Source organism: Tursiops truncatus, chromosome 8, assembly GCF_011762595.2.
Source record: "Tursiops truncatus isolate mTurTru1 chromosome 8, mTurTru1.mat.Y, whole genome shotgun sequence".
In the NCBI taxonomy this organism is placed as follows: domain Eukaryota; kingdom Metazoa; phylum Chordata; class Mammalia; order Artiodactyla; family Delphinidae; genus Tursiops; species Tursiops truncatus.
Genome location: NC_047041.1, coordinates 80777509 through 80791078, shown reverse-complemented (window position 1 = coordinate 80791078; position 13570 = coordinate 80777509). Strand labels below are relative to the sequence as shown.

Genomic DNA, 13570 nt, shown 5'->3' with positions numbered 1-13570 from the left:
TTTTATAACCAGCTCAGACAGTTTAGATACCGTATTAGTTTTCTATTGCTTCTGTAACAAATCACCACAAATTTAGTGGCATAAAACAACATATATTTATTTTTTAATGTATTTTTTAATTGAAGTTTAGTTGCTGTACAATATTATATATACAGGCATACAATATAGTGGTTCACAATTTTTGAAGGTTATATTCCATTTATAGTTATTATAAAATATTGGCTATATTCTCCGTGTTGTACAATATATCCTTGTAGCTTATTTTAGACCTAATAGTTTGTACCTCTTACTCCCCTACCCCTATATTGCCCTTCCTTCCTCCCCTCTCTCTGCTGGTAACCACTAGCTTGTTCTCTATATCTGGTGAGTCTGCTTATTTTTTGTTATATTCACTAGTTTGTTGCATTTTTTAGATTCCACATATAAGTGATATCATACAGTATTTGCCTTTCTCTGTCTGACTTATTTCACTTAGCATTAGACCCTCCAAGTCCATCCATGTTGCTGCAAATGGCAAAATGTGATTCTTTTTTATGGCTGAGTAGTATTCCATTGTGATATATACCACATCTTCTTTATCCATTCATCTAAAACGACACGTTTATTGCTTCACCATCTGTTGGTCAGAAACCTGACACGGGTCTCACTGGGCTGGAATCCGGGTGTCGGCAGGGCTGTGTTCCTTTCTGGAGGCTCTGTGGGAGCATTTGTTTTCTCTGCTTACCTTTTCCAGCTTTTTGACACTGCCCACATTCCTTGGCTTTATGTTCCTCTTCCTTCCTCTTCAAAGCCATCAACAGCAGGTTAAGTCCTTCTTACATTGCACCTCTTTAATTTCCTCTTCTACCTCCCTTCTCCACTTTTAGGGACCTTGTGGTTTCACTGGGTCCTCCTTAGGTAATCCAGGATAATCTCCCTAGTTTAAGGTCAGCTGATTAGCTCCCAAACAAACTTTTAATCCACCTTTGCCATGTAAGGTAATATATTTATAGGTTCCGGGAATTAGGACGTGGACATCTTGGGGGGTGGGTAATCATTGCCAATAGGTACATAAGTCGTTTCTACACTAAATACAGTGACTGTATATATTAGGACTCTTTCGGTTGCAAGAAACAGGATCTAACTCAAGCTAATCAGAAGAAAAGGATTTTGCTGGCTTACATACTTGGAAGAAAAATGTGATTGGCTTCAGGCACAGCTGGTTCCCCGGGTCCAACAAGGTCATCAAAGCACTCTGCTTCTTGGCTTCGCATTCTTTGTGGTGATTTGCTTCTCAAGCACAAGCTTATCTGCATGGTGGCCGAGATAGCTCCCAGGCAGTAGCAGGCTTACGTAGTTCTCAAGATAGGAAAGAGAGGAAACTATGACTTCTCTTTAGGTAGCACCAACAAAATCCTGAGGATGGCGCTCACTGGCCCAACTTGGGTCATATGCACATCCCTAGACCAGTCACTGCTCACGGAGAGGCCATACGCGCTTCATTCTGAGCAGAGATGAGTCAGCCTTACCAGAGCACATGTACTGAGCGCGGGAGGGAAAGGTACTCCATAGAAATTAAAATGTTGTTACCAGAAGAAGGCAGAAAGAGCTGGCTAGGCAAAAACTATTGGTGGGCACTTCAGCATCTTAGGGCTGTGTTATTCTAGTCCAGTGCTCGTTTGGCGTTAAGCAATAAGACACTCAAACTTGAAAGAGTACAGAGGGGGCTCACTCAGGGCAAGTAGTAAGTTAATTCAGGTAGTATAAAAGAAGGGGAATTGCATGCAGGTTAAGAGTCTGGGTTTTGGAACCAAACTGCTTGGGTTTATGTCCAATTTATTGGCTGTATTTACTTGAGCTCTCTGTACCTCATTTTCCTCATCTGTAAAATGTGGTTAATAATAGCACCCACCTCATGAGCTGGTTGTGAGGTTTCAGTGTGTCGATACAAATAAAGCACTTAGAATAGTACCTTGACATAGAGCAAACACTCAATAAATAATAACTATAATAACGATTACTGTTGTTATATAGCTATTGTTATTACAAGTAAGCTTCCTGAGGATGGCTTAGGGACTTGGAAAGTGGTTAGGGACCAAGTCAGATACTTCCTTGGTTTCTCTTTTTCGAGCTGAGGCCACACAGTCTCTTATCTCTGGAACTTACTCTCTCAGGCACCTCAGTGGGAACTGCGGTTCTTACCTGTAAGGTGAATTTTCACATGGCTTTCAGGGGCCATCCTTTCACCTCTGGCCTTGACTAGGCATGCCCACCACCAAATGAATGATGGTTAGTGTTTCTGAGTGCAGAGTATTGAAAGACACTGGTTAGTCTGGGCCATGATTGGCTTTAAATAATAATGCCCCCCGTTTGATTAGCTGTGACAGACCAGGTGCTCTTGTACACAGGGTTACCTCTCTCAGTAGGCGTGGAAGGGGCAGCTTAAGCTGAAGGCAGAAGTTGGGCTTAGCCAGAATGTTGACCAACTTGTCTTTGACGCCTACGCCCTAGCAAACTGGAATTTTCCTCCAGGACAAAGAGAGTCCGTTTCAAAAAATAATGGTTACATCTAGATGTTTGGGAATAGGACAGCATTGGGAACTGTTTTGTTCTGATGTGATGTAGCCTGTAGTATTTGTAGAGAAAACTTGATCGTCCTCCCGTTATTATACATGGTAGAGACGTTTTCAGCTCCAGTTAGAAATGCTCACTGGATGGATAAAGATGCCATTCGTTTCTACGTAGAGCATCAATCTCAGAACCTTATTCCTGGAGCAGAAGTTCCCGAGAGGGTGGAATGCTCACATTCACTGTCAGGAGATTGGATTCCAGAGTGAACAGGGGTGTCCCCAGAAATCTTCCCTCTGGTGACCGGAGGAAAGTTCCACTTTGGCTTTTTGTTCAGTGTCCCACCTCACCTTTCAGAGCCCCACTCCCACCCCCCGCAATATTTTTTCAGCATTCTCAGTCCAGGATGTTCAGAACATCTGTGTGTGTGGTGGTTTCTGCCTTCGGAGCACTTGTCCTTTTCCCCAAGCATTTCAGTAAGAATCTTTCTAGTGAAGCCATTCCACAGTGATGGGGAGGAAGAAGGAGGGCTGATGGAATTTCTTAGCCCCGAGGCACTGCAGGAAGGATGGACATGCTTCGGATCTGAGCTGGGAATCTTTAGGAAGCACTGAGATTTGGGGGAAGACAAAGCATTGTTAAGATTTTGATAGGGGTCTGCTGGGAAAGTCTCCACTGTAAAGGCTCTCGTGCCTCTTTCTAGTTGAACAATTTGTAGGCTCCACACTTGCTTTCAAATGAATTGGTTTTGAAGCAGTCAACAAAAAAGCATCCTGCTGCCAGGGCCAACCATCAAAAAGAGAAAAGAGAGCAATGCAAACCGTGGGGGAATGTGTGAGAGAGAAATAGTGTAGAGTGGAAACGTGGCTCTGCTGGCCTGATACCATGTGCATTATCTCCCCCAAAGGACCCCGTGGTTTAATGGTTGGGGCTTTAACCTGCCCAGAGGTCAGTCTCTGCTGGACAAGTGGAACCTTATCCCTGAGGGCATCGACATACTCATGACACACGGACCTCCTCTCGGTAAGTGAAGCAAAGGTGTACTTTCGTCATACGTGATGCCTTTTTTTCCCAAGCATAATGAATAATGCTTCAGGGACATAATCATTTTCCTCCAAAAAAAAAAAAAGTGAATACAAAAAGAAAAGTCAGTGTCTTTAAAGAAACCCAGTATGATAATTGAACTCAGCAGTTCTGCTGGGCTTACAGGTGTTCTTGAAATTAAATTTTTTGATTTAGTCAGGTCAGGGAAAATCAAATGAGTATAGAGCACCACAGTCTTTTGAGCTTGATAATTTATTTTAAGAACTATATTCACTTTGGAGTGAGGGAGTGGGAGGGGGAATGGAAGGAAGACACAGACCTCCCAATCACAGGGCTTTTGAATGGTAATGAAATGATAGAAACTTTCGTTCAAAGTAGTTCATTTTCCTTTCCCATATAGTAGTGGAACCTGGGAGATCTTTAAGTATAACATCAAGCTAATTATACAAGAAAAGAATCCTTTTTTTTTTCTCTTTTTTTAGCTAAGGTGTTTAGTAAGGACTTACGTTGAATATTACTTAAAGATACTCATCTCATGGGCTTCCCTGGTGGCGCAGTGATTGAGAGTCCGCCTGCCGATGCAGGGGACACGAGTTCATGCCCCGGTCCGGGAAGATCCCACATGCCGCGGAGCAGCTGGGCCCGTGAGCTATGACCGCTGAGCCTGCGCGTCCGGAGCCTGTGCTCCACAATGGGAGAGGCCACGACAGTGAGAGGCCCACGTACCGCAAAAAAAAAAAGATACTCATCTTATAGATACAGTGAACCTGCATCCAGGTTTAGATTGCCAATATGCTTCAAAGCTACCTTCAGTCACCCAGATTATAGGTCAGAAGATGATTGTTTGATTTATATAATAATCTTCTAATTATTCATGAGATTGTTAGTGGTTTGGTTTAGCCACAGAACATTTTTCAAACAGGACTACCACCTTGATCTTCCCATCTACTGGGTGTCTATTACACCAGCAGCCTTCCTTGTCAAACTAAGGTATGCTCAGGCAATCCAGATGTTTCCCTTTTAGTAGGAGAGTTTCCTCTTTTAAAAAATTATATGAAAAACCACATAACATGAAATCTATCCTCTTAACAAATTGTTAAATGTACAGGGCTAGAAAAGTTTTCGTGATCATCTTGCTTTGGAGACAGGAGGAAAGCAATACAAAAATAAATGATGTTCATCATTTTTTTCCTGTGGTTTGGGGTTACTATCCATGTCACTTCCCTCCTCTGTCGGCCTGAAAAATAAAAAATCTAACACGCATCCCCTAATGTGAATTTAATCTTTGTAGATATTTTCCCCTTCACGCCACTTAGTGCTGCCTTCCTGCCCTTACAAGGGAAGTGCTCTGTGTTTCACAAAGAAACAGCGGAAGGGAGGACCAGGGCATGAGCCACAGTGGCACATTTTCATGATGGGGGGTGGGAGGGAAGCAAGAGAAGGGAAGGCAGTGCTGTTGCAGGCCGGGAAATTGTACAGATTTGCACAAGATCAGCACTTCCTGACTTTTTTCAAAGCTTCAGAATCGCCATCCCCATGCTCTTTCCCTACCCCATCCTGCCCCCTCCATACTTTACAAGATTATACTTATCAATAACCTTTATCAAGCCATGATTAATTAATTTCCCTATTTTGCAATCATTAGAGACTAACCAAATCATTGAATTGCTGGCTAAATATTCTGCTCAGCATGAGTTACACAGCGAGACCCTACAGAGACCACATCCCAGCCAACCTGATCCTTCCCCTGAGCAGCCTAGCTGGGTGCAGGCTTAATCCCCCTTAGGCTGTGTACTGTGAGGGACTTGGGCGTCCTCAGCATAGAGACATTTGCATACCTGAAGTATTATTTGGAATATAACTTTGAACAGAACAGTTCATTCACAGACTTCATCAAGTCATTAATTTTGGTACAAAAGCAAGTGGCATTCTGGCCTCCAAAGAATTCAGACATTCCAGGAACTCTTTTTTTTTTTTGCGGTACGCGGACCTCTCACTGTTGTGGCCTCTCCCGTTGCGGAGCACAGGCTCCGGACGCGCAGGCTCAGCGGCCATGGCTCACGGGCCCAGCCTCTCCGCGGCATGTGGGATCTTCCTGGACCGGGGCATGAACCCGTGTCCCCTGCATCGGCAGGAGGACTCTCAACCACTGCGCCAACAGGGAAGCCCCCTCCAGGAACTCTTAATAGAGAGGCTACCATCCCTCTCTTTGTAGTAAAGATGGAGTAATCCAGAGAGTGGCTGTGCATATAGCAGAGTAAGACCTACATCAGGGAGTTCCAAAATAAAATGTCAGGCAAAGTTTTCATAAGGTAATGTTGAGCCTTAATCAGTGTAGTTATTGGGATTTTTGTGAACATTCTGGACTAGGAGGTGGGGGGGGGGGGGGCGTGGGGATTGGCCTTGAATTCTCTCCTGCTAAGGGAGCCATGGCACATGGGACTTCACTATTATGGTACGAGCAAGACACTTTCTTAGTTGATTGCATGTGAAATGAGATGTTTTCCCTCTTCAAGAAAAACACATCCATGAGGGAATATGCCAATCACTGTGGATTAGAGAATTTTCCTTCTAATTAACCAAGTTTTGAAATCCCTGATTGGATTTTTATAGGGTCCCTACTTGTATCTGGTGTTTTTCCCATATTTTCTGCCACTCACCAGCCAACACGTCTTTACAGAGATGCTAAACCTTCATTTTTACCGTTTGCCAAATGAAGTGGAATAAGCTGGCCTGTCCCTTTCTGCCTGATCATTTCTGAATAGTAGAAATCAACTAATGGAGCTATGGAATGGGTTCCCACTGATTATGATTTAGCCTTTTGTCCTATCTGCTTTCTTTCTACCCCATCCCACTGAGGTGATTGGATTCCATTCCGGGCCATAATCATTCAGATAGCTGACTTTTGCTAAGACTGATGTCAGTTTTTATGGATTTTTTTGCATTAGACTTAGAACGAAGTGGCTTTTGCATAAAGACAGTCAATCAGCCCCAGCTTCATGCATGCCACCACAGGGTCACCGTGGTTGCACTATTGTTAAAGAGGAGACCGGAGGAGGAACTTGGCATTCCCAAGCTTGGGTCATCAGGAACCCAGGGTTAAGAGCTGATGCGTCTAAAGAGAGTAAGGTGGGACTTCCCTGGCGGCACAGTGGTTAAGACTCCACCCTTCCACTGCAGGGGGTGTGGGTTCGAGTCCTGGTCGGGGAAGTAAGATCCCGCATGCCACGTGGCTCAGCCAAAAATTTAAAAAAGAAAAAGAAAATAAAGAGAGCAAGGCATCTTGTGGCCAGTTTACAGGAAGCCCTTGCTAGCCCTTCTTCTTTGAACCATCTTGAAGTAGACTGCTATAAGAGAGATACAATAAAAAAAAAAGAGAGAAAGTAACTGAACTGAGAGAAAAGAGAGCTTATGGGACTACAGGGAATAAATGTCATTGGGCCCATGAAGAGTTGAAACCCAGGGCTGAATAAATCAAATCCCTCACAGAAAAAAAATGTTAATTAACGGGAAGAAAAAAAAAAAAAGGAGAAACCAAAAAGAAAAAAAAAAAATTCAAGAACCTAAAGAAGACAAAGTGACGAGTGAAAAGTTCCTTAAAAGCCGTTGTGAGCGTTAATGGAGAGGCTAGGATTACAGATCATGTAATAAACCTTCTGTGAGTTATGGCTTCCTGAAAGTCTAAATGAAACCTTACCTGGAGACAGAAAATTAAGAGTATTGATTGCATTTTACTCTTAGGTTTTCGAGACTGGGTTCCAAAGGAACTTCAGAGAGTGGGCTGCGTGGAGCTTTTAAACACAGTCCAGAGGCGAGTCCGGCCCAAACTCCATGTGTTTGGTGGAATCCATGAAGGTAAGACCGGGAGAAAGGAGTTCACAACATGTTGAGTCATTATCCGTGATCTCATTCACAGTGGGGACCTTAGTTACACCAGGAGTAATTGGCGTGGTTGTTTCCAAACTCTTTTTCCCAGCGGAACCCTTTCATGAGATGAAATCTTAGGAGAAACACGTATATAAAGCTGAGAAGTGTTTTCTATGGAGCTGCTCTCTTTTAAGCAGAGTGGAGAGTAAGAAACCACCTTTTGGAAAACCCAGCACTAACCCCAGACAATTTCTGGAATCTCAGGGCTCCAGTGAAGAATGTTCGATAACCACCGCTTGTAGAGAAGCCCTGAGGGAATAAAGGACAGATTTTTCTCTTTAAGAGCATCAGAAGAAATGGCCTGGATTTAGACTAAATAACTTCTATGTCTTCTTCTACCTAAATATTGTGTTTCATATGGAATACACACAAAGACCCAGGAAGACAAGACTGTCTAAAAAATAACTTGGGATGTGCAATGAAAGATACAGAACTGCAGCGATAGAACCCACACATTTGCAGGCAGACATTTCCTTACTAATCTCAGAAAACCATTTCAGACTCCTCAGAAATCATCGGTGCTATACGCTCGGGCTGAGGTTAAACAGCATAATTAAATCTCCCCTAGGTGGGAACTGGTCCAGTGGCTGTTTTCTGCTTTCCCAGGTCATCTAGAATCAAGTTCACAGAACCGGAAGGCCTCACGGGAACCTTCAGGACTCTAGTTTTGTCTCTCCGGACTTTTTCAAACCAGGGGTAACTGGGCCTTGGGACGGACCCGAGGCGTCTTTCAGCAGGCCTTAGGTTTTCTGGCCGTACCGGCCTCTCCTGGTTACAGACATTTGTGTGCAGTGGGTGCATGTATGTAGGCAGCCCCCGTATTCACTCCAGCCCCTGCTTACGGCTGTTCTCTGGAGTTATTTATGAACCTGCAACAGGTGAGGAGTTTAGGCCTGACCCAGCAAAAAGTAAAGTTTGCTTTTCAAAGCCCTCAATCCAGTGGCTTCCTGGCTAGGCAGGTAATAAACAGCATATTGAAAATCATCCTGCAGAGGCCAGAGAAAGTCCATCTTGCTCCAAGTCAGGCATGAGCTGAGTGGATGGAAAGCAGTGGCAGCGGGGGGCGGCTCCCCAAGAGTGGATGTCATCCTGCCCTGACGTTAAGCCATACTCCCTGAAAAGGAGCGCACTTCTCTAAGGCATGATAAAGGCTGAGGGGAGGGAATAGGATGCGAGATGGTGTCTAAATAGCATTTCTGGGGAGCAGTTATCAGGTTTGAGTTCCTGCATCGTGCCTATAAGTTTGCATTTCATCTTTTTTTTCTTTTAGTCATTAATTAGCTTTAAACTAGCCAGACAATTGGGGAATTCCACTGAAGTCCCAAAATAATAAACTTGCTTAAAAGAGAGGAGATCATATTCAAATAAACTTTGTCTTGCTTTTATTCGCTTAAGACAGCTGAAGAGGGCAGAGAGAGGGCAAATACCAACCTCTTGATGGAGAGAGATAACAAGACTTTATGACCCCAGAACTAAACAGTGCACATTGGAAATGCTTCTTTTCCTTTCTTAAGAAATTTTTCCATTGACCCTCATTAAGCTCTCCACAGGCTTACTTGGAGAAATTTTAGCAAATGGAAGAAAAAAACTCTTATCAGTTATTTCTATAAGTCCTGATAATTTTCTTTTTTCACAGAGCCTGATACCAGCATAGAATTACAAACTTAATTGCAGAGGCTGTAAGACAAAATAAGGTATCCAGGGAAATGTGCAAATTTGCAAACCTGCTAGAAATTTCAACATGTTAAAACTTTTAAAAGGAATATACGTACCAAAGACCCAGAGAAACTTTCTTAGCTTTCTTCCAATAGGTCACAAGAGGTTTATACTGCCTATGGGAAGTGTTTTTGCTTGATCCAGTGTCCAGGTAAGCGTAGGAAGCAGTGTCCTATGGTGTCCAGATCACTTGGACATTTGATTACCTGATTCTTTTGGATGGAATGGAACTCAGCATTAAAACCACACAGTTCAAGTAAGACAAGGCCACTTATTGTTAACTTTCATTGAGGCAGTTTAGAGCTTATTTTATAGGTAAGGAAGCTAAGCGTTCACCTGTCCCAACTCCCAATGCAATACTCTTTCCTTCTCACCTGTCCTGAAGCCCATTTGAGGTTTGGATGATGGATGTGTTTGCCCCTGAGGGGTTTCTTATGTTACTCATTCTCTTCCCTGGAACTCGATAGTTAATACAAGGGCTTTGAAATGAAAATCATATTTTAAAAAGAGGAAAAGCTGTTTTTTCTTTATTTTCACTAGTAAAGAAATCACAGCCTCTCCCCAACAAATCTAGTGTTGAAATAAAATCTAGTGTTGAAAGAAAAAAGAATCACTTTTCTTTGAAGTAGAGGATTCTCCCTTTAAAGAAAGTAAAATTGGGAGGCAGCTTCTGAAAGCTGTAATATCTGGGGGATGCTCTACTGAATTTCATCTCACTGCCCACTGGCAAAGACTTTTTGTTTCCCTTGTCTGATGGCCCTGCATTGAATCACTGTCATTTGTATATTTTACAGTAAGTGTGACACTCCTTCTCCACAGGTTACGGCATTATGACCGACGGTTACACAACGTACATCAATGCCTCAACGTGTACAGTCAGCTTTCAACCGACCAACCCTCCAATTATATTTGACCTTCCAAACCCACAGGGTTCCTGAACCTCCAAATGCCCAATTGGAATGTGAGGAAAGGTCTAAAAACTGCCATTTTTCTAATTATAAACTTACATTCTCTTCCTTGTTTATTTCCAGATCATGTGAGTTCTTTTTGTAAATTGCTGGAACACAAATGATGCTAGAGGTTGTGCTTCTTCTTTATTTTTTTTTTTTAAATGGGGCATCCATTTGGAATCAAAGGAGCGTTGTGAATTTGTAAAATGACTTCTGTTTTCTCAAAGGCCACGCCATTGTAAATTGTTAGTGTTCGCCAAAGGACAGCCAAGCTTTCTTTTGAAAAGGTGACAAAAGTCTTATTTTAATATGCTTTAAGCTGGAAAAAAAAAAAAAAGACAAAAAAAAAAAAAAAAAGAAACAGGTAGGCAGTGTTTTAAAAACCACCCAGATTTGCACAACTGTTTTAAGAGTATTGTCTGAAGTATTTTATTTTTTGATGTTTTGTTGTTGTTGTTTTTCTTGGGAATGCTTCTTTTTTGCAGACGTGGCCCGGATTTAGAACAATCTTTTCAACAAAAGTAGGCGTGGAAAAGACTTCTCTTCAACACTGTCACTGTAAAGAAAGCTGTGTCGAGGGAAGAAAACGGCCCTCTTTTAGAGGATGGCTTAGCTAGTGAGATCCATATTGTGATTATACAAGGATTCATTGTATGTTTGTTTCTTTTAAATTATTTTAGCTTTAAAAATAAGGAAATGGAATCTGTCAAGAGCAGGTATTTCATGCAGTAAAAAAAAAAAAAAGAAAAAAGAGCGTGCAGACTCCTTTTCAATATGGGTTTATATATATAAATATTTTTTGTGTATTATGACTAAGTTAGGAGTTTAATATTGCCAAGGACAGTACAACTGTAAAGGGGTGCTTGAAGCAGGGCATCAGAAGTCCGAAGGAGCTGACACATTTTCTCAGAACTCAAGGTCTTAAAGAGCTTGAGTTACTTCTAGGTACAGTCACAGGCGTGTATAGACTTAAATGGATGCAATGGAAGCTGACTAAAATAAGGCTTAGTTGTCCTTTATATTTAAATACCCAGAATTGTCTTCTTACTTCCTTCTCCCTACCCCACCCCCCATTTTGCACTGTGTGTCGATGCAATCTGCGCTAGCACAAAATATTGTCGCTAATAGTCATTTCTGTTTTCCCATTGTAAATGCTGTTGAGCTTTATTCTATTTTATGTTATCTTGTTAATGAAATTTAGGAAAGCAGTTGTTTCTTTAAATTTATTGTGATATTCTATATCTAGCGGCCTTTATATGCAAATAAAATTGCAAGATTTTTAAATCCGTGCTGTTTGGAGGGTTGGCCGGTTGGGAGGATGATGGTTTAGTGCTGGGGAAGGAGGGATTTATTCATATGCAACATCAGCACTCCCTTTCAGTGGAATCAGAATAAGTGACATTTTTTTTCTAATTTTCAATAAATTTTTATTACCCGCCATTCATGGGCTGGCAGGTAGATCGATAAGACACTCAGTGTACTCTTTCCTTCCATCACGCTGTCATCTATCAGGCTGTAGATTTCAGAGAGTGAAGATTTCATCTTTGGCCATAGTAATTTCTACAGGAACAGAGGGACCGTGCACTGGAGGCTGAAGATGCTATTGTGGACGTGTGTGTGGTCGTGAGAGGGTAAACCAGTGGGTCACGGAATAACCCCTGCAACGTTCCCTTATATCCCTAGGAGCAGTCACCATCTCCCCGTCACTGTTTTTTTAATGATGTCCCCAGCTAGAATGCTGTGGCAGCCCGGAGGCGGCAGAGGGTGGGGTGGAAAAAACCCTGTTCTGTCTTTTTTATTTTCTCTGGAAGAGCCATTTCTAAGCAGCATGATCTTGAATCTGCAGTCTCTCCTACCCCCGGAAGTCTTCATTCCAGTGTCTGCTCGACTGCATTCTGACACATCTTCCTTCCTTCCTCCCCATGGTGCATCCTTTGGTGTAATTCCTGCAAAGAATTCTTGATTTCAGTACCAGTAGAGTGCAGAGAATGTTCTAGGACAGAATTCCAGCTCAGACTCATACTTTCAATACTCATTAAGTGTCTTGGGTGGCCACCCAGAGCTGGAGGTGGTCCATGACCATAGTTGCTGAGATGTGCCATGGGAGATGAACCTTGACCTGACACATCAGCAGAAGACGGTCGTAACTTCAGGTTCATTCGCAGGGAGCTGGACTGAGAGCTGACTGAATGGAAATTTCATCTGGTTACTGTACAGGGAGTTAGGCTCAGACTTCTGGAAAAACAGGCTTTCCAGAGACAGGTGGGTGATCATGATGACATGCGTGTGTGCACAGTCCTTGAGAGCACATCTGGACACAAACTAATTAAGCTAAGCACTTACTAAAATTGCTTTCCATTGTGTGGGAGCAGGAAGCAACCCAGTCTGCTAAATCTGCAGGGTGGACTGGCTCAGACAGAGCTTCCTTTGGCCGGTCCAGGTTCGCCAATCCATATGTGTAAACTGCTTCCAGGATGACTGTCCCAAGGAAATATCGGAAGTAGCTCTTAGACACCAGGCGCTCTCTATCCTTCTGTCACCAGTGACTCTAATGAGTGGGTCTCATATTTTGTTTCTAATCCTCACAAAATCCTGGGAAAGGTCACATAAGCCCCACTTTTTAGATTGGAAACCGAGGCTCCAAAAGTTAAATAACTTTCCCTAGAAAAATGGAAGGTTCAAAATCATTCCCTAGGAAAATGGAAGGTCTGTCTGACTCCATAGCCCATGCTCTTTTCATCACCCTGCTTCTGGGGCAGAAAAGTTGACGCCCTCCAAGAGCTGATAGAAGACTGATGCAGGCCTGGAGGTACTTCCTATCCCTCACCTAGGGGCCTGCTGGAGCACAATGCCTGGGGCTTTATGACTGCATCAAGTTGAAGCCCATTCTCTCTGCTTGAAGCACAGCACAGCGCGGTGCAGAAGAGCACAGAGCCTAGAGACCAGCGTGCCTGTCCAGGTCCTGGCTCCATCTCGAACTGGCACTGATGCCTTTGGCTGGGTACTTACCCTTCCTGTAAAATGGGGGTGATGATGATGATGAAGTTGTTGTAAGTTGAAGTTGTAAGTCAGTTGTTGAAGTTGTTGTAAGTCTCACTCTCAAGGGCATTATTTCCGAGAAAGCGTGCTTGTTTGCTTTCCTTGGAGACTCACAAATCTCTCTTTATAAGAATATGAAGGACGCCAAGGGCATTTGTGAGAGGCAGATAAGGGAGACTGACTTTTCAGTTTGGGTATCATAGTTTGCAAAATCCCATCTAATCTCAGAAGAGGAAGGGGTCTGTACTCTTTCAAGTCTCATTAAACGGTAACCATGGATCTCAGCCTCGCTTGCCCTTTGGGTCTTTACATTTCATCTCACCATCTTTTTCAAGCTCAATTAGTGA

General features: G+C 42.9%; 1 protein-coding gene across 2 annotated transcripts in view; it reads left to right on the top strand.

Annotated features, from left to right (window-relative positions):
* Positions 1-11625, top strand: part of MPPED2 (metallophosphoesterase domain containing 2) — a 175791-nt gene extending 164166 nt beyond the window's left edge. For both annotated transcript variants that reach the window (XM_033862658.2, XM_073808730.1), the window contains exons 5-7: positions 3455-3570; positions 7333-7446; positions 10054-11625. In XM_033862658.2, coding sequence (XP_033718549.1) covers positions 3455-3570; positions 7333-7446; positions 10054-10172 — 349 coding nt within the window. In that variant the 3' untranslated portion in view covers positions 10173-11625. The remainder of the gene's footprint in view (positions 1-3454; positions 3571-7332; positions 7447-10053) is intronic.
* The last annotated feature ends 1945 nt before the right edge of the window (positions 11626-13570 follow it).